General features: G+C 34.3%; 1 protein-coding gene across 1 annotated transcript; it reads left to right on the plus strand.

The window, feature by feature from the left end:
- Positions 1-1981: 1981 nt before the first annotated feature.
- LOC124360509 lies at positions 1982-26227 on the plus strand. The gene is made up of 7 exons (XM_046814199.1): positions 1982-2366; positions 10868-11296; positions 11546-11634; positions 13729-13885; positions 17943-18010; positions 24460-24529; positions 25450-26227. Exons 1-7 carry the CDS (start codon positions 2217-2219, stop codon positions 25627-25629), a joined length of 1143 nt encoding a protein of 380 aa, XP_046670155.1. The 5' UTR covers positions 1982-2216; the 3' UTR covers positions 25630-26227.
- The last annotated feature ends 1473 nt before the right edge of the window (positions 26228-27700 follow it).

Below are 27700 nucleotides of genomic sequence, written 5' to 3' on the forward strand. Positions count from 1 at the left end.
TTATTATACTGTAATAATTTGCAGTAGTGAAGTAACAGTGTGGACTACTCGTGCATTTCCTCCCTACTCCTTACTGAAACAGCTTTAGCCTAGCTTCACTTCTCGCTTACCTATGCGTAGTTTACTTCTTTGATCTGTGTTTTCAATAGTGCGCCCAGTAAGAGTAGGGGTTCCTCAAGGTTTAATATTGTAGCCTGTTATTTTTAAAAGTTTCTTATCTGACATACCACATCTTTCTCAAAGTTATATTGCTCTATATTCTAATAACTCAGTTCACCAATATAAAAGAAGAAACATTTTATTACGAAGTGGAGTTACAACTTTCGTGCACTTGTTTTAGATTTAGAAACTTTTATAAATCATAATAAAATGTGAGAATAAGGTATTAATAAAACAGTATGCAACCAGTGATTGGAATTGAAGGCCCTTTCATTTCATGGAACGCTGATGTAATATATTAAGTAGGTACTTTGGTGTGTACCTTCACAAGAAATCAACATAAAACTTGCACATGAACATAATATTGACACAAGATTATGACGTTTATCTCATATATATCCGTTAATAAATATAAATTCTACTCGAAAGCTGGTCTACACACTAATGATATACAAGCAGCTACTAATGTATTAGTGTACTATAACAGCTAATAATGTATACCTGTCTAGGTAGAGGAAGGGGAATATATAGCTCTTATATATATAAAGGAGTATATAAAGGATATAGACTTTTTGTATCCTTTTTGAAAACGACAATATTAGTCGAAACATTAAAGGACTTATGTGAAGTCTTTTTCTTTTATTGTTTAAAGAAGCCTCTGCGCATTTATTTTCTGCATACAATATATATATATATATATATATATATATATATATATATATATATATATATATATATATATATATATATATAGTATATTATAAACGCACACCTCCATGAAGAGTTAGGGCTTAATTCTATTGGGAGGATTGTGGAGATCATGGCTAAAAACGCCGTTGTAAATTTTAAGAGAGTTCCTTTAGTAATTGCATTTCATGTCGGACAGCCAATTTTAAGAGAACGCCTTAAAACAAAACATACCATACGTTTTGAATGGCATTAAAGAAATCATTCAATTTTCTACTATCAAATACAACATTTAAATCTTGTCTTTGAACGAAGCAAACTAGTAATTATCTTTTTCTACCTGTTAATTTGTTTTGTATGTAATGTAAAAACCGTTGATTCAAAAATAAAGATTGCCTATAACCAAAAGCCCTGTTTTTTTTTAATTTAAAATAAATGATTTTGTTTCTTTTACTGAGTTTTTGACGTTTTTATCTTTATAAAACCTGTTGTGGATCTAATCCTAGAATTAACTTGACTTTTGCTCACTGCGCCTGTCTGTGTATGATAATTAAACACGACTCTTATTGAGTCTGTCTGTAATTAGATGATCATTCTATTGATATTCAAACGGGAAAAGCATTAAGAAATATGTTTCCACTGAAGCAACATCCAGAGTTTTCTTAAAATGGCGCACAGAACGATAACTCAAATAAAAAAAATTATAGACATCGGAGCGATATTCGGTGAATCATTATTAATGTTTGAAAATTATTCCTTACAATAATAATACTTTTGCCGCTTAAAGCTATAACTCACAACATTACAAAATGTTTTACGTTATGGTCATCAGCTAGGGGCATAATTAAATTGCAATAGGCCCAAAGTAATATTGGTTTTACTATTAAGTTACTAATTTTCTTTCACTTTCAAAGTTATAAAAAATGTAAACCCCTATAAGAAAATCTTGTTTTAAATTTTACATATTAAGGCATAGGACTTATGTTTGTGTTTTATGATGAAACGTTAAAACTATTTTCTTTGCTGGCTGTATAGCAGGCCTTATGTCAATTTTCGTCTGCAGCCATTTTAGTTCCTCTAGAAATGTGAGCACTGTTGTGAAAGCATGTGGTATACACAGTGAGTCAGGTCAGATTCTCTGTCCCTCTAGTGCTAAACTTTGTCTGGATCTTCGATTGGGTACAAACATATGATTGAGAAGTAGTATAGGAATCACCTCATGTCCTAGGTTTCATTTCTTCGTTGTATTGAAGTGGAAGTGGCGTGATCGACGGATGGAAACGTAATACTATTCGTTCTGTCTGTAGGACAGTGTAACTGTTTTTAAAATAATGTCATAGAAGTCTCCTGGATTACAAAATTCAAATGAAATGGCAGTTTCAATTAGAACATATTCGTGTAAAATAGTTCCTGCTATTCAGGTTATTTCAAGTAGGAAAAATTTGCATTTGTATAGTGATTCATTACAATCAAGACCCAGTATTGCGGGAGCCATCTCTAGATCAGTATTTCTTAACCAGGTAAGAATTAAAAGCTCTTATATCTTAAGCAATAAGATATGCTTACCTCAAATTAATCTAGAAGCTGATGAAACAATGTCTTATCCCTACTGTTCAAAGCCTTTTGAAAATATGTAGATATGTAGATCCTAAATAATACTATAGTAGGTAGCTAGTAACTTATACTCAGTATATCCTTTTTGTCAGAAAGTTATGTTTTAAAATTTGTAACCGTACACAACTTAAAAAATTACTAGGCCTATCACAATTCATGGCTATGGCTGTATTGAGCTAAAGATATTAGTAAGTTCGTTGTAAGTCTTGAGGCTATTACTGCCTTGAACTGATGTATGTAATAATCTGCAGTTAGCATAACACCGCGGGCGGTGGTTATATATTGTATGGTAAGCTGAGAACACAGTATCAGCAATGTAATCGAGTGTTAGTATCATGAAGGAAGTAATATCATGGCTGAATTCCTTTATACTAAGGGTAAATAATAAAAGCTGAAGTCCCTGAAATCATGCTGTTTTCTGTATCTCATCGAAAACTCTTCATAGAAAGGTCCGGGTACGGTCCAATAAGCGGACCCGGTTTTTTATATCGAAGAATATAATCATCGATACCTAATATTCGCATATCGAATCATAGACTATCAATTGATATAAAAGTAATAACAATCATATGTTTAAATTAAAATGTGAATTTAATGATAACAAATAATAAATGAACATAACCAAAATCAGGGAAACTCATAACTTTAACTAAATGAAACAGAACGAAAACGTTTTTACTAAAGTTGTGTCCACCATTACCTTCTTTTTTTGCATCTGAAGACGACCATGTTAGCTCCTCTGACAGTTACATTTGTTACCTTTCCACAAATATCACATAATGGATTCTTAGGTACTAACCCAACATCCTGAAGCCATAAAAAAACATATTTTATCGTCTTTTAAAGCAATTTCGTGAAGCTTCCTAAGATTTACGGCCATTTTAATACACAATGTTACGTGAAATTTAAAATATTACCTTAATTGTATTATTTGAAAGTGTTTACAGCTGTTCATATAGATTATTTAAGTTGTTAAAAATAATTCATCAGTATCGATTGATTATATCGATGGTTATGATTAAGTAATATCGTTTGCCAATTTCGATATAAAAAACCGGGTCCGCTTATTGGACCGTACCCAAAGGTCCTACAGATTTAAAACAAGTTCTCTTAGTCAAAAAACTAATTTTAGAGTGAAGAGATCAAAATTTAAGGTATTACTCAAATTCTAACTTTTGTATCGATTTAAGAGGTAAACATGGTAGAACAAGAAACAACGCAGAATAAATAATTTTGTAAACAAATAAATAGGTACATTCTTCAGTATGCAACTAACACATGCGATAAAGTTACTGTAGGCTATTCGTAAGATTTTTTGGGTTGGTACCTTGGTAGGCTGCAGTATAATAAGTGGCCACCAACACAATCAGATTATGACTATCAAATGATTTGAATCTTCAATATTCAAAACCAAAAGACTAAAAGCAAACTTTGGTTAAAGTATTTGGAGTTAGTGAATAACTTTCAATAGGCATTCTTCAGAGTCTCCACCCAACACAATTCACTATTCCTCTTTTAAACTAAATTTATCATATGGCCACCATTCTTTCTCTGATAGACATGAATTTTTGCACACTCAAAAGTGTCTTCTCATCTTTAAACATTCATAATTTGTCTACACATCATATTAGTACTGCTGTTTGTTGCTTTTAATTATCCTCTGCACATATCATTTCCTATTCTCAAATGTTTTAAACATTTCTGAAGGTGTTAGTTTAGAATAGTTTAAACTGCTGGTATATTAATGCACCATTCTCAATCTCATGTCTTGTCTGTCTCAATAATTTTCTTAACAGCAGTAGCAATATTACCCTTAGTAATATATAAAGGTGGTCTGCTTAAACGTGAAGAATCTTCCAAGTGAGATTTCTTTAGCAAAACCCAATACTATGTGAATACTTTGTTAGAATGAGGACAATCATCTCTAAGTATAGAGACATTTCTGGTAAATATTGATTAATAATTAATCAGCATTTATCAGATTAATAATTAATCTCTAGCAATATTTTAGTGTGAAATTGCACTGTAGTCAAGTTTTTACCATAACATGCCTACACCACAGTTCATAACAAATAACACTAAGTTAATAGTGTACCACAGCTATTGAAAAAATAATACTAAGACGAGAGTGCAGCTGCAGTGAGGCTAGAGCAGATCTTAACATGAATCTGCAGCTAGGTACCTGTTCCTTAATATTGCAAAATTTGGTACTTTGTTATTAGAATAGAATAGAATCTTTATTCACCACAAGATATTCCATAGAATACATAGGCAAGTCATGTAACTATGAGATTAATATTTCTACACACAAGCCATTGTTTACATAAATATAACCTAAGCCAATGGACTATTTTAAGACTTACAGTAGGCCCTATAATATAAATAACAGCAATATAGTATTACAATACTAGTAAATATTTTAATCAAAATAGCATTTTTATAAATTACAACAGGCCTAACTTAAACATTATAATAAACAACACATTGGACATTACAATAAATAGATAGATATTATTTTACTTAAACATATATTTGTTTAGCACAAAGTGACAAAAGATTCTTTGAAAGCGTCAGGTCAGGCTAAAATCCAATTCGGACCAACTCTCAGAAAGAAATTCTTCCACTTTATAAAACGGATTTTTTTAATAAAAAATTTATGATACAGATTTTAAATTTATCATTTTCTAAATTCTTGACTGGGGTCGGGTAACTTATTCATTAATCGGCTTGATATAACTATGGGATTTCTTTCACTTTTTAATAGCCTATTTTGTGGTAAATTAATTAAATTTGCAGATCTAGTATTGTGGGAATGAATGGAGCTTCTTGTATGTACCTTGTCTAAATTAGCTCTCAAGTACATGAGACACTGAAATATGTATAGGGAATGTAAAGTCAATATTCTTAATTCAATAAATAATTGTTTACAATGGGCTAATCTATGGGAACCAGTAATTACTCTTATAGCTTTTTTTTGTGCAAACAAATATATCTTCTGACTTGGGAGCACCACCCCATACTATTAAACCATAAGACATATGGGCATGAAATAAACACAAAATAGGCCTGCCTTAGGCCTTCCCTTTCCAACTCACCACTTAACCTTTTTTAAAGCGTAAATGCTTTTACTAAGCCTACTTTTGAGGACAGATATGTGTTGGGTGCCAATTAAGGGTTGGGTCTAAAGTTAATCCTAAGAACATTGGACCATCTAAGTTCATATTTTTTTTCTTTAAGAGAAAAAAGTACAGTTTTGGTTTTTTTCCTTGTTTAACACTAGTTCGTTAGCAGCCAACCAATTCTCAATGAGGGTTTGATTATATTTAGCATTTTCTAATGCCAGACTTTCACTATCATGCCTATTTAAGACAGTAGTGTCATCTGCATTAGAGAATAATCTCCGCAGGAATATTACTACTGAGGTCGTTAACCATAATAAATAAATAATAAAGGACCCAAAACAGATCCCTGCGGAACACCGCACGTGACAGGCAAGAGACATGAGGATTCATTACTGTCTTGTACATATTGTAACTCTGTTCTCAAGGTAGGATTGAAAGATTTGAAGAGCCACACCCTTTACCCTAAAATACTCAAGCTTAGAAAACTATAAGATCGTGTGAAACACAATCAAAGGCCTTGCTGAGGTCACAGAACGTTGGACCGCAGCAAGGTCCTTACCCTCAAAACAATCATGTATACCCTCAACTAGCTTTATAAGGGCATGTGTGGTAGATAACCCATTTCTATAGCCAAACTGATTGTTACATATTAGCCTATTCAATTCAAAATAAAAACATTAATTGTTTGCCTATGATTAACTCTAAGACCTTAGAAAAGACAGGAACTTACCGTTATAGGCCTATAATTATTCAAGTCATCTTTTTTACCTTTCTTAAATATAGGAATGACCTTGCTTATTTTTAAACAATCTGGGAAAATTTCCTTGGGCCAAACATAAATTGATTAGCCTTGTCAAAGGATTCAAAATACAATCTATTATTTTTTTTCAGTAAAACGTTACTCAAGCCATAATGGTCCTTACTATACTTTACTAGACAAATGACTAACTGCATCCAAGACAATTTTTTCAGTTTACATAGCTAAAACTTAAACCCTACCATATGCTCAGGTACCTTGCAATTATTTACATACTGCATTGCTTTTTAAAGCCCAATTAGCTGCTACACTGTTTAATTTCGGCTTTACATTACTGGCAATGTTAATAAAAAACCTGTTATATTCATTGATGAAAAAAATATTTGGGTCTTTTGTTTTAGTTTCACCTTTCCTACTTTTATTTACAATCTGCCAAAGGGTTTTGCTCTGAATTTCCTGACTCCTTTACTAGTTTAGAATTATATTGTTTTTTTTGTGTGTTTAATTTGCTTGCGATAATCTTTTTTTTCAGATTTGTTTACAATACATTATACATTCCAAACTCATGCCCTTTTGAAGATTTTAAATGTTCATAAAGTAAGTGAAGCCTATCTTTTTTAGCACACAGCCTCATCAGTGTACCACTCTACATTAGCCTTAGAACCAATATTTACTGTATTTTTCCTTTTAATCTTAACCTGTTTATTAAAGCTTAAATTAAAGTAATACCGAACTGTGAGCATAAAAGCATTGAACATTTCATTTACACTAGTTTTAGCAAATAAAAATATCACTCCATTTTTCTTTGGGCAAGGTAAAATCTGAATACATTGATGTTAGAGTCACTTAGAATAGGAACAGTCTTTAAGCTAGGACCCATATATGACAGTTCTTTTTTTAGCAAGATAAGAGCTATTTTCCTTATAAGTATTGTTAACAATTAATAGCTGTCCAAATGGTCACTCACATGACAGTTAATAACTGTAGCAGTACAATTTTTGTAAGGTCAAAGAAGTAAAAAAAATTATCTAAGCAGTTTTTACCTCGAGTAGGTTCGTGAATGGTCAGTTGTAGGCCATAAGTAAGACACAGGTTCACAAACTGGTCTGCGTCTTTTATCACTAGTTAAAAATTTTAGATTAAAATCTCCACAAATTATAGATTTTTTGTCAAGTCTATTAATATATGATAGTACTTTTTCCATTGTATTGAGAAAAGAAATAAAATCTCCATTCATACTCCTGTAAACTGTAACCAAGCACTAGGTCCAGGTCAACAACTTCAACACAGCACAGATCACAGTCCAATTCAACTGACAAACTATTAATTGCTTGATTTACCTTTACTTGTTGAGAAGAGTATCTTGAGTAAATAGCAGTCCCTCCATGACCAATAGTTGTTCTACAAAAATTAGACACTAGTAGCCTATCATTAATAAGTAAGTACTCGTTTTTAAACTCGTCTTCCGACATCCAGTGTTCTGTTATGCACAGAAAATCTATGTCATACTTCAGATAAAATCTGTTCAAGCAGCTGAACTTTATTTGATAAAGACTGTACATTCTGATGTAAGAAATTAATTGAAGTTATTTTAGAGGGCTCCTTACAGAATGTCTGGAGTTTTCCGAATGAGTAGTTTCACTAGGGTTGGGACAAACCAGGCCTACTGACATTCGCCCAACACTTTCCACAATTTTATTAGCCAGCCACTTTTTCCCTTTTAAATTCAAGTGCGACCCATGTCTTGTATGTAGTGTTCTCTCTGCCGTGCTAGCCTTAACTAGAGTAACATTTTTATGTTTGTCACACAGTTCTTTTAGAGCAAAATTTGTATTGTTGACTTCAGTGTTAACACATGACCAGTTCACTAAGTCATGCCTTTTTGGCAAGTCTACAAGTATAATATTGCAAGTAGGCCTACCATTAAATTCTAATAGACTGGAAAATTTCTTGAACAGCTTCCAATGATTCATTTTTTGATACATCATTCGTAACCTGTTATAAGAACTACTACATCTTCACTTTCAACTTCATTTAGGTTATTGTAAATTTTCAGCCACTTGTTTTTGTCCGAGCACCTGGTCTCACAAAGCCAACAGCCTCATAAGAGGATACTTGTTGATTTATTTCCCATGACAAATCTCTACCGTGACTGTCGGCACATATCCATATATTTTTTTGCTTTTTGTTCTTCTTGTCTGAGCTTCAGTTAAGATATCCTCGCTCTCGGAGGTTGAGCTAGGTTCATCTTCTAAAGACAAAGTCTCATAGCGGTTAGGGGTCTCAAAACCTTTTTTCTCCATAGGTTTGGTTGTAGGCCTAGCTCTATTCGACTTTTTTTCAATATTGACGAGAAGGTTTCTGGTAGGCCTACCTCCAAAACTTTAGCCTTAGGCTTGGTCTTATCATTGCCTGTCTTGTCACTAATTTATGGCCAGTGTATTTTTAAGAAACTTTTTTATTTCTCTTTCTAATAAGATAATTGTCTCTTCCTTCGTAAGTACAAGAGTTTTCTAATTGTGTGTTATGATTTTTCAATCGCTGTATTTCTTCGCATGATTGGTTAAGATCGTTCGATAGTGTTTTTATTATTAAGTCCTGGTTTTTAATCTGCTGAACTAGCTCAGCCGTAACCACTTCATCCTCTTCTTTGTTTTCAACATTTTGAATACTTGATTTACTACATTCATAGCATGTCCACTTTAGTTGTTTTAGTTTAACCTTCTGGTATTCTTCATCTGAAAGGTTATCAAGACATTTACGATGGTACCATTGCAAACAGCTACTACATAACACTGCAATACTGTTCTTGGTCACATTTTCTTGAGACAATTACCACAAGGATTCTTTGGCAATTTCTTAGTCATAATAATGTAATAAAGTATAATACTGTCAAAAAAGTATACGTTAAAATTAAGGTTAAGGTTAAGGTACACCGGTAGTCTGAAACTAATTATTGATGAATTGAGGTTATAGCTGTGTCACCAATAAACTGTGCATTTCCTATTTTACAGAACACAGACCAAGCACACCATCAATTAAGATTGTCAATGTTAAAAGTACACTTAAACTACCGGTCACTGTTTGAACCTAATCCTAACCTCAGTTATGCTAAGGCTTAGTATACCGGCTATAAAGGCTATTATACCGACCACACCCTATTATTTCTGAAAACTGGTGTATTTAGTTGTGTTTTGTTCAATAATTATATAGAACCATCTCTAGTGAATACAACTCAAACATTGTTTACTCGCACAATGCTCCTGACAAGGCCCCGCCTAACCGCCAACTAGACTCTGCCCAGAGGCTGGCCCGCCTCACTGACAGCGATGCCTGTCAATGCCTGCTGGACAGGCATTTGTGGCATCAGACTACTGTGTTCCAGTGTGATCTATTTGTGTGTTACTGAATTGCGTATGAAAGATGGGTGATACTATGAAAATATGGGACTTGCCAAGAAATGAAGAGGGAGCAATAGGTTTTTTTCAACAGAATGAGTTGTTGCCTGCATTCAAACAGTGCGCGAATGTTTACGTTCATGACGTGACATTGTATTCTTTTGAAAACGTCCCCTTTTGGAAATACACAACAAGACCATTCTTGAAGAAAGTTGGCTTGAGGGTGGGTTCATCGTTTCAAGGTTGTTGTTGTCGCATACCGATAGTGACCGCTGTTTGTTTCATGTACAGCTGGGTATATGAGCTGACATCAGTGAAGTGGTGTGAGCGGAAGTTAGACATGGCATCAAAAACTGCTGTTGACTGGAACCATTATATGAGCGAGATGTATGTTTGTTGGGTTGACTCATGAAACACCGGCATGATGGGAGGAAATGACAGAATGGTAGAAAAGAGATGAGAGTTTTTTTTACAAAATGGAAAAATAATGCTGGACGTATATTGCCACAACAGTGAGCTTTTGGCAGTTTGTGTAGGGAAACAAGTGAGAGATTTCTTGTTAGAGTACCTAACCGTGGAGTAAAGACATTAATGCAGCAAATTGCCCTACATATTAAGCCAGACAGCACTATCATGTCAGATAGCTGGAAGGGGTATAAAACTCGTGAATTGGAGGCAATGGTTTTACATATTACACAGTAAATCATAAATACAACTTCATGGACTTGGAGACCAGCACAAACACACAGTAAGTCAAAAGGATGTGGGGGTCAGCTAAATGGTGAAACAAACAACATCGTGGTCATGACATGATACCACCTCGATTCTTACCTACCTGAGTACATTTGGCGGTTAGAGGTGGCGGCAGAGTGCTGCGGCAATCCATTCGACACAATTCTTGTCGACACTGTCCAGTTCTGGTCGTCCCAGTAAAGCGGCACACCATCCATAAATATTGTAAGTTTATATTTTTGTCAATAAAGAGTTGTGTTTCAGTTTGGTTAGTTTAGTTTCTCTTTATTTGCCTTATTTTCAGAAATAATAGGGTGTGGTCGGTATAATTCCAAAGTACCCAAAACTTTTCTAGAATCCTTTTAAGATTATAAGATGAATAAAAATGTTTGTTTCAGTTTTTGTGCAAACGAAGATTAAGAAGTATTTCATCAATCCGATCCATAGAAGACTATCAGTTTGAAGAAGATCAAAATGAGTTCAAACCAAAGTTGAATATTTGTAATAATGGGGAGCAAGCATCCTTTAGTTTAAATCTTCAGATTAATTCATTCCAACCTTCATTAGTATACACTAATAAAAGAGCATGTAGGAAGGATAGTCTTCTACCACAAAATGGGCTCAGGGAGACATATCTTCACAATAAATATTCACAGTCACCTTTATTGTTTGGTATAACTTCAAGCCCTTTCATTTCTGACTACGAGAAGCAAATGATATTGCTATCTGAGACAACAAAGGAACCTTCGCCAGAGCCTCCAAAAAATGAAAGTGGAAAACCATCAGCTGATCAACTTAATGTTGTACATAAAGTATTGTCAAATACGGTAAGCTGAAGCTAATTTAGTAATAGTGAATAGTTGTTTAGATAAAATAGTACTTATCCAAACAAACGAATACTATTCAATATTTCATGTACTGTTAAAACACATTGAATTGTAAATGTAATTCTACACTAAGTTCTAATGTCACTAATGCCTTATCTACTTGCAGTGTAAAGTTTATAAATTTGGATGGTATTTTAGAACTTGATAACAACTAAATGTTATAATTTTATTTCTTAATTTTTGTTTCAGTTACCAAAGCTTTTTGTACAACCACTTGATTATTCGATTTACCACCAAAACTTGATATTTGAAAACAACATAAGAGGCACAAGAACAGTGTAAGTATAGCACCTTTTGCAATATTCTTTTTAAAATATTTTATTGACATTCTAGCAATTGTAGTTATAATGGTCAGTTAAATGGTTTAGGTTTAATGTGTCTGTATTAGATGAAGTGTATTGTTAGATACGTGTACTGGGAACCCTAATGTAAACGGGCCAGTAAGTCAGCAATGTATTCTGATGAAATCAGAGACATCTGCAGTCTCTAAAAATAGTAACCTCTGATAAGAGAGATATATTTACCTTCATTAATTATTGGTTTTAGACAAGTAAAAGGTACTTTGAATATTATATGACCTTCATCAAGTTATAGAATCATAATCAATCCTGTGGGAGCTGCTACAGTTTCCCATTAAATGCCTTTTATACCCGTATGGAAAATGTGAGAATGCCAACTGGATTTCATAGGTGATGGTGAATTAAATTAAAGTGATATAACTCTTCCATATTATTAAAATGAAATGAAACAAGGATAACATTTTTAATACTATGGGCCAATAAAATATACCACTAAAATTTCAAATCTTAGCAATATACAATTGTCTTTCCAAACAATTTTCTTCCACTTCATATCATATCACCAGATATGATATGAATGTAGATGAATAAATAAATACTTTTTACACAAAATTAAAATTCCTGTTACTTTTTAAACATACTTTGTATACTTGCAAATAACATTATTTTGCATCTGATAATGTTGTTTTCTTATAACACACTTCTTGCATTCTGCCATCATGCACAATTGTGCTGCAAGAAAGTTATTGAGATTTCTTACACTATATAATTATTATTATTATTATTATTATTGACTTGTTTTATGTAATTTGTGAGTATTATGCTGTTCCAGTACAGTATGTGAATAAAACTATATATACATAAAATGTATAAAAAATATGGTAAATATATAAATAATAATTTTTCAACTATTGTAACCACTTTTTTTATTAACTAATTAAAAAAAAATTGTAATACAATAAAACAAAACAAAGAATAGTTTTTGTTAAAAAGTCTTTAAATTAGTTTTTAACATATTTTATTAGTTTTAATGTTCGAAGGCCAGTAGTATAAGCAAGTTTCCATATGTTTTTAGTGACCAAAATTGGTCACTATATACATAACATATAAATATACACAAAAGACATTACCTTTCCTCTGCCACATTATATCTTAATTTGTAATTGTATCTCTTATACTAACCTGTTGAGGATTAGCTGAAAGTGGCTCCAAAAGAGTATGATGGTTATAACAGTATTATCCCAAAGGAGTAATGGTGGTTTTAACTTTGTAGTATTGACAGTTCATGGTCTTTTTCAAACAATATATTATGGCTGTATATGTTCTCTAGTGGCATTCTTCTGTACTGTTTCGACTATGAAGTGTTCAAAGTAATTATTGCTGTAAGGTGCTGGCTCCTAGCGCCAGAATTATAAACAAAACTTTGCCACTAATTGTCCTGTAATTTCCTCATGCCAAGCCCTTTTTTACGCTATTCTCTGTTCTTGCAATACATTGATCATTGATTTATGGTGCTGGCTCCTAGTGACAGGATGATATAAAATGAAAAATAATTATTAATCAAAATGCTGCTTTTTGTGCTCAAATATAACATGGAGTAAGAGTAAAAGAAAATAAACTGCTTATGACTGCACTAAATGTGAAGCAGTACTTTATATGCACCTATGTTTAAGAAATTATACTTGACCAAAACTCTAAAAAATAAAAGGAAGGAATTGTTTTAAATCAAAGAAAGTTTTAAAGGCAATATGAAGTTAATAAATGTTGATTTTTTTTATAATGTTAAACATACATTTTGAATAAATATACAACTTAAAAGTGTTCTTTACTCCCTGGAGTCCATTAATGATACTTTTGCTTACTCTAGCTAGTAGATCCTAGACAGGTTGACAGTTATAGCTGTCAGTACTCCTCAACAGGTTAAATTCAAGAGTAAGTTTAATTATTTTGTAGATGTATATTTGTGAAAATATAAATTGATTGATTAATATGTTATTCATTCAATTAAATCATGTTTTTGTTTGGGTTTCTTAAAACCATAAGTTTTATTAGTAAACCTGCTTATTTTTTCAGGGGTATTTTCCACTATGTAAGGCAGATTGCTCTGTTACGAATGATTGGTCATTTTAAATTTGCTTACGTCAAGTTTGACATATTGAAGATAACATCTCACCCAGAGGATGGAACTGTTAAAGTTCGTTGGAGGATTAGAGGAATTTCTGGCATGAAAGTAAGTAATCCTACATCGTTGACTTACTCTGAACAAGAATATAACCTTATCAATTAATCAAATAAAAATATCTTACCATATTAAGTCATAATCAAGATTAAGTCTGGTTTCAACATTTAATTTTGTGCAATTTAGTAATCATTTTAATGCCAGGTTTTGATATTTCAGAAATTTCCCTAGACTGTTTTGTAGATTTATGTATAGTTTACTACCTATTTGTCAACTGTGCAGTTGTAAAATAATGTTCAAACTTGTGCACAGTTTGTATATGATGCAAGCTGTGTTCAAACTTTTTTCTTGTCTGCAGAATTTGTAAATAAATATACTGTGTATATTTTTACAATATATGGAGTAAAAATCAGTTTTTAGTAACAGTTTTTATAACATAACTAGCGGGCCCGGCCCGCTTTGCTGCGCATTTCAATAATTTTTTGCAAAAGTTGCCCGCGGCTTCGCACGCAATTTCCCGTTGAAAACAGTACACTATATTCACTTATTCTTTTTCTATCACATTCTAAACATTGCTGAGATAATTGATAGTCGTTCCATCGTGAGCCTCTTGGGCGTATTATGAAGGTATGTACCATATTCCTGCCTCTATCTAGCTGTTACCCACGGCTTCGCACGCAAATCTTAAGAACCGAAGTCCTTATATTACTTAGTAAATTTTTTTTTTTACTATAATAAATTTTAGATTAAATTAGTTATATCTCCGATGCCACGATTGAGCTTGCTTTGTTGTCTCGATCGAGAGAATATGTACACACGGAGTTTTGAGAACCATACTTCTGTCAAAAAAAACAACTAAGGTTGATTTTATAACATTCTTTATATTTGTAGCCAACGTAAGATAGTAATTATGATATCTGCATTACTCTTCTGATCAAGCATGAGCATGGTTTATATTAAATAAATATTGCAGTTAAAGGTGAATTTTTACGTCAAATTTGAATTGTATTATCTGGATAGTAAAGTCTATGTTTAACAGTGATTGCAAAAACAGTTTAAACAAAATTTGTCGTTTCTCTTAAGCTTACTCTATGCTTTAAAACTATAAGTGTAATATATGTTTACAAAGAACAGCTGATTAAAAATTTGAAAAGACGTTAACATATGTTTGCTGCAATGCATTTCTTATGGGTATTTCTGTAACCAGTGGGGCGGAATCCTGAATCGGGAAAGGGATGGGCATAGCTTATAAACCTTCTCCGTGGAAAAATACATATACGTACAAATTTTCATCATGATCGGTCCAATAGTTCACGATTCCATAAAGGACAAACATACAAACATTCATTTTTATATATATAGATGTTTAGTATCACTGTATTATACAAATATAAAAGAAGAAATAATAAATGATATTATTATAATGAAAGAAACTTAATGCAACAATTTGTTTTATTTAATACAATTTGTCTAATACAAATAGATGTGTACACAGTTATTTAAAAAATATGTTAAGTTTAAACAATACTTTTATAATTTATGAATTAGTGTTCTGATATAAACTTAGTAAAACAGCTAGTAGAAAAAGGAACTTAATCCGAGTTCGAAAACCACAAACTAAACAGTAGAGCTACAATAATGGGAGTTGTATTAAAATCTAGTGCGTTTTTCTGTGTTTAGACATATAAAACAAATAATTTACATACATCTTCTGTTTTTATGTTGATGACAATAAAAACAGATACCGGTTTTTGCCACTTTTCAACAGAATTGCAACTTTAAAAATTCATAACTCGGAAACTTGCTTTGATTAAGATCAATCTTGTCTTACTCTAAAATCAGAAGCCAGTTTATGTTGCATTCTCCAGGTATTGTTTCTAGTGAAAACAATGTATGCAGTGTTTATGATTGACTGAAACAAATGCTTGTGCTATTTACTGTTTGTTCTTTTAAGACTTTTGTAGTGACTCACAGTATGCCTTGAATATTGGAATAATTATAAATAAAATACTTTAGTTAACTTTTAAGTGAAACTTTATTTTGCACTATACTATTGCACAAAAACTTGACTAATATTTAGTGGACTGTATTTTAATGATCAACTAGTAAAATAATGTGATATTTAACTAGTCAGCAGCCCTCTGTCCTGAACTATGTGAAATGTAGAAAGCTGCTGCTGCTTTCTACCCTAGTGTGAGATCCAAAAGGACTCAGAGCCTTTGTCCTGGGGTGAAAGTATTGTTCTTCCCTTAACACCCCAACAGACCCTACCATAAATATGGGGGTGACATCCCTTGGTATATGGCTCTACTTTCTATTCTTGTCTGGGGATGATAGCTCTGAAACAAGCACAACACATAGAAAGAGTCCTTAAAAACTAGGAGACCTTGTCATAAATATTAGTGATGTTACCTCTAATATTCTTCACTACACCAACTCTCCTTTCCAACAATGATGTGACTACACTAAGATATATTAAAATTACATTAAATATTACTTAGAAACATAAATTAACTATAATTAATAAACAAATAAGGTGAAAAAAACCAAGGTTAGGCCATTAACAACTTGATTTCTTTTCATTATATGTATGCATAACATATTTCAATAAAAATATATTTTATCCAAGAAAATCATTTTGTGTTGTAATGCTAAGTAATCTAAGTAATTAGCTGTAACCAGCATCACATTTCTGATTTTATACTTTAGCATTTAAAAATAAAATTATATATATATATATATATATATATAAACACACACACACACCTAGACAAATTTATCGTGCACACTAAAATTTCTTAAAAAATTAATAGTAAATCAGTGTTAATTTAAAGCTTATGTTAATATTTGAGTTTAAAAATTATTAAGAGGTTAAAAAATACAGAGTACATGAAAAATTAATATTATTTCATCATAGAGTAAGAAAGATAAGAAAATCTAAAGTAGAAACAAAGTAATAATCATTAAAGCACTTCTTTGTACAATGATAATTAAAAGGCTATTTTGTCAGTATTTTGTTTTGCTCAGCTTTCAGCTTACCAATGTTACTAGATGCTAACACAACTTTTCAGCTCTTCCTAAACATGCTCTAATGGATTAAGGTCAGGACTTCTGGCCGGCCATTCTATAGTGGCTATTTGGACCTTATGGAGTTAGTCCTTTTATGACCCATACATTGCCGTGCATAAAGATGAAGTCATCTCAGAAAAAGGGGGTTTGTTGCATCACATGTTGTTGCGAAATAAACTTATTGAAATTAAATTCGGCTATTGCCACTTATACAAATTTAATTAATGTAAATAAAAGTCGTTTTACAGGTATTTGCTCTTCCGATCATATGTTAGTTCGGTTATTTAAACGCATATGTGACAGATACGGCCAGGTATAAAATAATTGAATTGTAAAAAGTAAGGGCTCTGTGGTGCAATGGTAGCACATTCACCCTCGGCAAGTGAGGGATCCGGGTTCGAGTCCCGGCGGAACAAGTACTTTTTATGATTCAATGTTTATTTAAATTATATATAATTATAATATTGGCATGGGCAGGGATTACGGAGTATGCATTCCTGCCGCTAAGCATGTATAGCACAACTCATTGCTAGTTCTAGCTATTTTGTTTATTTTGATGACAAGTTTCAGAAACAATAGCCTGGGTAAAATCATTGCTATTGTGTCAGCTTATAGTGGTTGGCTATTTACTTTCTTCCCTTTTTCTCAAACATACATACATACATATACCTTTTTGAATTGTATTTTTAAATGTAACCACAAAAACTGAAAATGTCTGTTGCATAAGTTTATTTTAAAAGTTTCAAACCCTGTAAAATAAATGTTTACTGTTTCTTAAATTTATAAAATTTCACGGGAAACAGTTACAGTGTTGTATTTAATGTTTTAATAATTTCATTGCCCTTTCAGAAAGTAAATTGCAAGGTTGGTAGTGAATTTGCTGTAAATATCTTACTTTCTCCATATTAAAATTTCATACATGGCTTTAAAAAGATATGCACCTCTACCCCATCGTCACATTAAGAGGCTACTTTACATGAGAGCTTTTACTCATGTATTGTAATTTTTCATTTTAGTCTTAATTGTATTTCATTTTCAGGTCTTTTTCAACTTCTGGAAATTCAACATACTGAATATGAAAGAATCTGTTGAAAGAGAACAAGAATCGTAAGTTTTTAAATCTGTTTATCATAACATAAATCTTATTTTTTATTAACGTAAAGGAAAAATATAGTTCTTGCATGGTTGCTATTATAAAATTTCAGATTATAAAAATATCTATAAGTTATAAGATTTGAAACTGTAACAGCCTATTGGTGCCATGTGGACACACCAGTACGTACAGTATTTTCTCAGAGTTTGGTACTCTCACTTAATTACCGAGTATGATGAGGGTTATACTATATTGAAGTCCATGCTATGAGGCTTCAAAATATTCACCTCAATTTTCAGTCTACAATGCAATAGGAAAATAAAACAATTACTTTAGGAGTATAATATTATTGTATACATCTCAAATAGTTTTTGTTTTGTAACTCAGTAGTTTCCAATTCTGTTGTCAGATATTATACATATACTGTACTAGGTAGGAGTTGGCTAGACCACATGTCTCGTAACAGGCTTGAACGCTGAATGTGCATGCAAAATCTCAAGTCATGTACACTTCATTACTTCATCTGCGAGGTGTTGTACAGACAGAGAGGCAATCAGACAGAAAAAAATATTTTAATTCCCAGGCAGGCAGAAGAGAAATTTTATCCATCTACTAAGAGACAGGCTACTATGAAGCTCAGTCAAATTCCATGGATGAACATGCTTGATAATCAAATTCGATGTTGCTTATATAGAATTGTAACTTTGTGGAAAATTTCAAGGCTATAGGTCAGTTTGTTTTCAGATATCATGCAGAGAGACAGGAAAGAAATTTCTTCCTCCACCCAAGTGAAAGACTTTGCTAACATTCAGCCAATGAAGTGATAACATGTAGCAGAAATTTATTAAAAATAATTAGTGTTATCTTAAATAAAGTTTTCACTCACTTAGGTAAAGTTTTGGTTTTTATTTTGCTGTAATTCAAATCAAATCAAATTTCTTTATTGCCAAGACATGGTTAACATGTATAGCATGCGTCAAATAACGTTTATTGTAACTAAAATTTTTCCATCCGTTCTACATCAAAATCCTCAATCAAACATACAATTTCACCTTCATTCATTTCCTTTTATTCGCCAATCATCCCACCACCAGCGACGGGGCGACATAACCTATTGGCTGGTCTCCCAGTTTTTTTTGCCAAATACTCGTCGACATTATAAAATGCCTGTGTCGCTAAAAAGCGTTTTTAGACGAATTTTGAACGCCTTGGGCGTTGGGGCATTTTTTATTCGGTGTGGCAGCTTGTTGATGAAATGAACTCCTGCTTGTGATGGCAGGCGTTCATAAATCACCGTTCTGTGTTGGCCAATTCGGTAGTTTCCCCTGGCTCTGGTCTCATATGAATGTATGTCTTGGCCACTTGTCTTGACGCATTTTGACATACAATACTGTGTTGTTTCGAAAATGTAGAGACTCTCGGCAGGGTCAACAGCTGCAAACTTTTGAAAGATTCTCTGCATGACTCTCTGAATTTCAAATGTGCGATTATCTCGAATCGCTTGCTTTTGCAATCTGAAGACCCTCATCAACTGATTGTTTTTTGCACAAGCACCCCACAATGCCACTCCGTAGGTAAGGGTGGGGGTAAATCAAGCCATAATACGCCGTCATCAGTACCTGAGTGGGGCAAATATTTGGCTAGATTCCTCAAAACAAAATTTCCTGAGGATATTTTGGCGCAAACGTGATCAATTTGATTATTCCAATGTCAACCCTCGATCAAGGTGTATTCCAAGGAATCTCGAACTATAGACCTCTTCTAGTATGGAGTCTGCCAACATAGTGGCAGGACCACACCGAGAATCCACAGGCCGAAGAGCAAAGTTGATGACATTGGTCTTCGTTGTGTTTGTTTGGAGATTGAGGCTGTTGAAGTGTTGAACGCAATTGTTGACATCAACAAAAGAGCGTTCTTCCAAGAGAGATGTTGATTTTTTCACTGAAAAAGAGAGTCGTGTCATCAGCATACTGCACGGCCTTTCCGTGCATTAGTGATGACTCAATGTCATTGACATATAGCAGAAACAGAATTGGGCTAAGAATAGATCCCTGAGGAACCCCATAGTCCAGTTCCGGATTTTGTTTGAAAGTTGATTTGAGATTTGGACAACTTGAGTTCTGTCGCTTAGAAATGATCTAAGCCACAAGTGTGGCACGCCTCGGATGCCGTGTGTTTCCAAAATGTCGAGGCAGATGTTTCGTGGTCAACACAATCGAATGCCTTAGATAGGTCGAGAAAGACACCTAAGGTGGCATTTCGATTTTCTATACCCTCAACAACCATTTCAACTAGATTCGCCACAGCGTCGGTAGTTGATTTTCCTTTTCTGAATCCGAATTGGTATTCAGAGAATTGGTTGTTTTGATTTAAAAACTTCAGCATTCTGATCAAAAAGATTTTTTCAAAAATTTTGCTCAAAACTGGCAAAATGGAGACAGGCCGATAATTATTTGTGAACAGGGATCGCCCTTTTTATAAATTGGACTTACTTTCGCGGATTTTAGGAGTGAGGGAAATACTCCTTGTTCAAAAGACAAATTAATTAAATGTGTTAGTGGGCCTCAGAATATGTTTGTAACATTTCTTTATGAGCCACATAGACGTCAATTCAATATCGTTCGATTTTTTGGACGGGAGCTGTCTAAAGATTCGATCAAGCTGCTCTTCTTCTAAAACCGGTACCAGTGCCAGTGACGTTACTGGACTATGTATTCGCCTAAGATTCACTTGAGGCTGGCAATGGCCGGGGGGTTTAGCTCGCAAGCCACAGACGCGAAAAATCTGTTAAACTCGTTCGCCCACCTCCCCAGCCTCACATACAAGTTCATCTCCAATTTTAAGTTTGATTTGATCACCCTGTCTTTTGTTATTTTTGATGATGCCCCAAATTGTTTTTGAAACATTTTTTGAACATATAAATTGATTTTGAGACATCCATAGCTTTTCGCTGCTTGGATCACTTTCTTATATGTTTTTTTGTATCGATTGAAAAAGAGTTTTTGAATTCAGCGTTCGAAGTGTTTTTATTGATTTCGGAGAAAAATTTTAATTTCTCTCTCGACACCAATATACCTTTTTGTGATCCAATTGCTGTTTTGCCTTTTTTTGACAAACTTTGATTGTTTTTCGTAGGACAGCACAAATTTAGATGATAATTTAGGACCTCGTTTAAACGTTTGCAACTGCTGTTCTACTGATTGCGTTAAATTTAGAAAGTTCCACGTTTCTTTGGACAGGGAAGTGTTCAGAAGAGCAATGTTTCCAGGCCTCATGTCTCTTACTGTTTTTGTGATTTTGAGCTCCCTTTCGAAGTGTTTTTCCACTGATTACAGCCTCTTGGCCACAGTGATCCGAGATTGCTGTGTTGACCACGGACACCGCGACACCTGGAATGTTGGAAATGATGTTGTCTATAGCTGATTGAGTAGTTTGCCGTTACTCGCGTTGGAGACTTGACAAGCAACTCAAGGCCAAAAGACCTCAACAAATCCACACATCTTTTGGTGATTGGATTTCTGGTTGTCCCATTGCGTTAATATTGAAGTCACCCATGAGGATGAAGTCTTTTCTGTGATTGGTCAAGTCTGTAAGTAAGTGTTCAAATTTAGAAAAAAAATTTCTTCACTTCCACTGGGAGACCTGTTAAATTCCAATGACCAACAATGTTGTGTCACTGCCTTGAAGTTTGATACCAACTGCTTCAAAGTCGCGATCAACTTTTCCTTGAATTGAAAAATTGGAAAAGGTGAAATTATTTTTCACAAAAATAGCAACTCCCCCTCCTTTGGAGTGGTGTCGACAGTAAACGTCTGCCAATTTGTAATTTGGAATGTGGCAAAGATGTATGTTTTTGTTGTTGAAACCGTTTTCGGTTACAACAAGTACATCTGTTTTCAAATCTTCACACATGAGTTGAATTTCCTCAAGTTTGTTGGTTGCCGATTGAGAATTTTGGTGAAGCAGTCGTATCGTATTTTGAATGTGAAATTTTGAATTTTTTGTTTGTTTTTCTACACCGGCGGTCACACCTCCCCGTCGCTTGAAGGTGCGGTCCCTAAAAAAGAGAGCGTCCCTTGAGGCCGTCACCGTCCGGAGTACACGGTCCCCTCGCCGCTTCGGCATAGGTGACATGCTGGTGTCTTGGGGGATGCTGAGGGGGTGTCGGCCGTCTCCCCCGTTGGCAGCCACAGGCGCCGGCACGATGGCAGGAGGGGCGGCGGGCCGTCGGAGCAGTGACGTGCGGCGGCCGCGCAGGCTTCCTCGGTCCCGCAGGGGGCGGGTCTCGGCTCCAGGAGGCTCCCCACCACCATCTCAGCCATCAGCCGCTTACCCCGCATTGAGAGATGCTGACCGTGCCTCGTGAAATGCTTACGGCCGATTTTATTGAAGTCAATCACTTGAATGTTATAGCGAGCGGCCAGTTCCTCAAATATAAGCATTCACGAGCACGGTCTCGTCCTGGATGGGATGGTTTGGTGCCAGGTCATGTCTAATTGGCAAGGTGACTACAGCGAGCTCGGTGTTAGCCGGTCTGGTAGCGATGTGGGCCTCCAGGTGACTGTATATGTTTGCGTTGTTTTGCCCACTGCTAGATCGTTCGAGCCAGCGATTAACACCTCGTAGTGGGTTCCGGGTCGAGATGGTGTGTGGCCCGAGCTCACGATGTCCAGCAGGCCGGCGCCAGGCATGCACACGTCACCAACAGAGAAACGGAGATGAGCGAGTCATGTCCCCGACAAGTCCCGCGATGTAACGGGCGTGACTGTCACCTCTAATAGTAATGGAGCGGAGGTGGGGGATCGGGTAAGGGAAGTCTGCAGTTATTTGCGAGGATTAAAATTGTTGTTTTGAGGATGGTTCGGGCTGGATAGGTTTAGAGAGATTTTCAGGTGTATTTCCTTCTTTTTGTCTATGAGCAGGCAGTTTTTTATTTTTTTTTACTGAAAACACCTGAGAGTGAGTTTTTTCAGCTGGAGATATCTCTTTTTTGATGTAACTTTAATCCATGGCTGTTTAGAATTTTCATCTGCGTCCTTTCTTGCTGTCAACTGTTGATTTAAGTATTGATTTTCCGCCTGAAGAACCTCGATTGTTGTTTTGTTTTCTGACTGCAAATAATATCAATATTCTCAGCACACCGTGCACACGCGGTTGACTGCAAATCGCACTGCGCACTGAGTCCAAACCAAGGAATCGGAGCGCGGGGTCCTTTTCGCGTGCTGAGGGACGGACTCGCACTGGACGCCGCGCGGTCCACCGTCGCGGAAGTGCGGGCCGGTCCGGTCGACACGGAGCGTGTTGCGAATTATTCACTGGAAATATCTGGTCCGTGAATTCAAGTAGTCGGGAGTTCGGATTCGATGGTGTGAATCCAACAGTTTTTTTAAACTCGCTTTCCAGACACGTAAACCTCTTTTTTAAGCCGGGAAACCTCCGCTACTGGGTCTTCAGGTGTTCCTAAGACTGATGCTAACGCTTATTGGTTCCCCAGGGCCAGGTGTGGTGTCGGTCAGTGCGAGGCCAGGGTCGGGCGTGGAGCAGACCGGCGCAGACGGCGTGACGTGTCGATGGTGTGGAGGGTGCAGACGTCTTTGCAGCTGAAGCGGGTGGAATGGAGGATGACGAGGCGGCCACAGCACGAGGCTTTGGTCAGCGGAGACAAGAGGGAACGCATGGTGACTCCCGTGCTCACCAGTGTGTTTTAAACATTGCACACACTTACTCTTGTTATATCCGCATCGGTCTTTTTATTGATGCACCGCACTTCTTCCCCAGCAAGCAGCGCCAGGAAATCTCACCATTTCTCAGGGTTCTTAATTGTCTATATTTTACGTTGTTGAATATAATACAGGGTTTCCAGAGTTAGTTTTTTCAACAGTGAAATTCATCGTTGATAAATAAATAAAATATATAAATATATGGATAAAAATGCAATAAAAGTATAATACAGTAACAATAAAATATGGAAGAATTAACAGTATAAAATGCAAGGATTAAAATTATTAAAATTATTTACAACATTTTCCCGACGCAAAAAAAACTGAAAACTCCGTTTGCCAGGTACCGAACCAGGGATCTTACCGCTTAGAAAAATTAATACTCTACCGGTGTTGCCACAGGAGCTGATATCAGTAGTGATTACTGCTTGTTAATGGGTTCGCGACGCTCCCAGTCATGTCAAACGTCGACTGTGTGGTTATGTAACAAGTCTAACCTTGTTAGTCAGTTGGTTATGTACATCAACAAAATTGCTTACGGATGAGATAAACTGTCCAAGTCACTTTGAGTTCACATTAATGTACATTACTATCACCAATTTGCAGTCAAACACTGTTATCAAGTAATAAAAAACCGTTTAAAAATTAATTAAAACTGGCGGAGCGTCGCTGAGTCTGTGTTTACATGTAGGGGCAGGCCTACCCATACCTTTTTAACATAACATACAATTTTTATATTGCAGGTGGTACGATGGATTCTCTGTTTTCTTTGTCGATGGTGAAGGAAAAGTATTCAAGCACGTGGTCGATAAGGTAAAGCTAACACACACAAACAATTAGTTTTATAATTATGGTGTTTATTTATTCATAAGGAGAAAAAATAAGTTCAGTTTACTAGTCTCAAGTGTAGTAAGAAAAAAAGTTGTGATATAAAGCCAAGTCTAATGCATTGGAAAGTGACAAGCTTTCTGTCTATGTAGATTTAGTTCTGTGATCCTTAAAAAAAATTATTTCAAAGGCTTTTTACAATGTGAATTGTAGGTTGGCTAAATGCTATATTTTAAAGACTAACTATGTTGGAGATTCAATACATATTATTTCAATTTTGTTAGGTTGCCAACATTTTGGAACCTTACAAGATAAAGAAATGTAAGAACAAACATTATCATAATTGAGTTAAGTATTCTAAATTGATTTTCAGTTTTACTTTTTAATGCCTAATAACTAAAATATGAATGAGTATTTTTAAAACTTTTGAACGGCCACCATCTTAAATATTAAGAGATAATGAATAATGTATTACAAAATTTGTATGAAATTGCTTAGTTTGTAAAAAAATTCTACTTTTAGTCTAATGTTAAACAGTAGCAGAGATAAAAAATATGCACACATACAAACAACCACTATATTGACAATGTTTTATTGGTTGAGGATGGCTAGTCAGTCTATTGAAAGTACAAGTACTACCTCTGTATTCATTTTTATTTGAATAAATTAAAAACAAAAATAGTTATAATGTTTATAAGCTTGCAATATGTAGCACAAGTTTTATATAATACACACACACATTTTAAGATTAGTAGTTTGGGTTTTGATCAACGAGAATGAAAAAAGCCTTCTGAAATTCTGGGTGGTTGCAAGGGGTAGATTTCTACAAAATCTAGGTAAAATAATGTCAGTTTAGGTAAAATATAAAAATGTTTATCGATAAAAGTTGCAAAAATTCATTTCAGATGCAACCAGACCCAGAGGAGAAAACAGACATAGTGAAACCTACTCTGGCAACTAAGCTGGCGTTGATGTTGGGTCTGACTCCGCTCGACTGCCTTGTGTACCCCCATGTGATATCTGCTCTGAGGGAGAGCTCCAGGTGTTTGTCCGACGCCATGCTGCCTCTTGACAAGATCGAATGAGCCGCTTCACAGTCTTAGTGTTACTTAGAGCTATCTCTGGACTCCAGCTTATATTAAGTTGAGCCCATATTTCTGCCATTGCCAAACTGTCTATATTTTCTTCTGAGGCTTGTAACAAATAAAATAAAAATTGTGTAAGATCATTTTAGAAAATTACAAATTAATGGGAAAACATATCGAGTTTTGTATAAATCGAATACAATACTGATACAAAAATACTGTGTAAACGAGAGAAAACTACAGTAAAAATGGTACTCTTAGGAATCTTTAAACAAAAAAATTGTATAACTGCTGTGTATCTGAATATGTATCATGGCTAAATTGTACAATAAATAGTGAATATTGATTTTATTTTATCTTAGCTGTTATGTTTAATAGTGCCTTGTCATTTGCTCCACGTTATTTTCTTGTAAAGTACGTCGTTGAATATTGTAATAAATATTGACATAAATTTTACTAAAGAATCCAAAGTTTTAAATGTAAACAATTTGTACGAAACATTTCTTATGTTGTTATTTATGTAACTTATTATTCCTCATGTTCTTATTTTACGGAAATAATGTAAATAGTATTTGTCACATTAAAATGTGCTATTGTTTTTACTGTCTCTTTACTTATCCTGGCACTCTGAAAGCACTGGATTTTTTACTAAAATCTCAAAATAAAAAAAACTTATTAAGTAAAATTTTTATAAAAACAGCATCTGCAAATAATGTTATGAAAATAGGTTCAGATCACAGCAAAAATCTATTCTGGGATCATTGTTATTTTAATTTTCATTAACAATCTGCCCTCACGGTTACCATATCATTTATTTTATACACATATGAAACATACATTCTTCTTGAGAACAAAAATTTGAGATTTTACAAAAGAAGTAAAATAATCATGTGAAAAATTAGTATGAAGTAAACAGATTTTTACTTATTGAAACTGAGACTAATGTTATCCAATTCAACTCTGCCATTTGCGGATATAAAAAAAGTCAGGACAAAACCATACAAATTTATTTTTTATGTAGCCTAACACTGTTTAAAACCATATTTCTAAGAGGTAATTTAAAAACATTTACAAATTCTCAAAATACAAAATGAATGATTTTGTAAAAAAAGAACTCCGATATTTTGGCGATTTACAGCCATCCACAAAAGGTTAAAGCTAGAAATTCAGTGCAAGATTTTTCTTTATTTGACAACTCTTAATTTAACCAATTTACACTAAGTGTTTTCCCAGGATAAAAATCCCAGTGTTTCCTTGGATAGAAATTTGACTGGATCTTATGTTTTCAAAATAGTTCTTCCAAAAGTTCTACTTTATTTTTAAAGCACAAAAGTCAATTATAAGAACTATTTTAGTATTACAAGTATACGTAGTCCTTTATTTAAACAGGGATTTCAACATTTGTATGAGACAGAATAGTTGTAAATTTAATGTTCCAGCTCATAATTTAATTTTATCAGAGAGGAATCCATTTCTATAGGAATTAGAATTGATGTAAATAAATGATTTCTAGCCATCATAAAAAGTGTATTATTAGATAGAATATAATGTAGTGTAAAAGAATATTTAGATGACAATTTATAGTTGAATTCTTTTTATTAAAATGAAGCACCTACTTTAATTTACTTCAACTTAAACAAGTATAAAATGTATTGTGCTTATATGGAAGCTGTGCCTAGGATGCAGTCCTCTGCCTGGTTAACCTCTGCACGGTATAGTATTATTACGTTTACAACAATTGCATATAAGTATGTTACTGACATAATAATATACATCGTTATATTGGTCCTGTTTTGTTCTGTTGTCTGCTGTAATATTGGACAAGAAGCATTTGTATGACAACTGCATGTCAGCAAGTAGTCTGACGTTTTCTACTTGATGTCAGCATTCCCTTGGTTCTGTCATGAGGATGATACGTTTGTGAGTTTGCTGTAATCACACATTACAGACAGTTACCACTTCATCCTAGAGTTCCGTAGTGTCTGGTCATATTTGATTGAAATATTTCGGTCAGCTAAACCCATTAAACAATATGTCCAGTTTTATTAAAATCCATTAAAAATGTCACAAT

Source organism: Homalodisca vitripennis, chromosome 4 (assembly GCF_021130785.1).
Source record: "Homalodisca vitripennis isolate AUS2020 chromosome 4, UT_GWSS_2.1, whole genome shotgun sequence".
Lineage (NCBI taxonomy): Eukaryota > Metazoa > Arthropoda > Insecta > Hemiptera > Cicadellidae > Homalodisca > Homalodisca vitripennis.

What these genes read in the sequence shown, in the direction of transcription:
- LOC124360509 (XM_046814199.1), top strand. Translation starts at nt 2,217, where the DNA reads ATGGCAGTTTCAATTAGAACATATTCGTGTAAAATAGTTCCTGCTATT. An exon ending in ATAAGAGGCACAAGAACAGT is followed by an intron (nt 11,635 to 13,728) that starts GTAAGTATAGCA and finishes TTATTTTTTCAG; the next exon opens with GGGTATTTTCCACTATGTAA. An exon ending in GAGGAATTTCTGGCATGAAA is followed by an intron (nt 13,886 to 17,942) that starts GTAAGTAATCCT and finishes TTTCATTTTCAG; the next exon opens with GTCTTTTTCAACTTCTGGAA.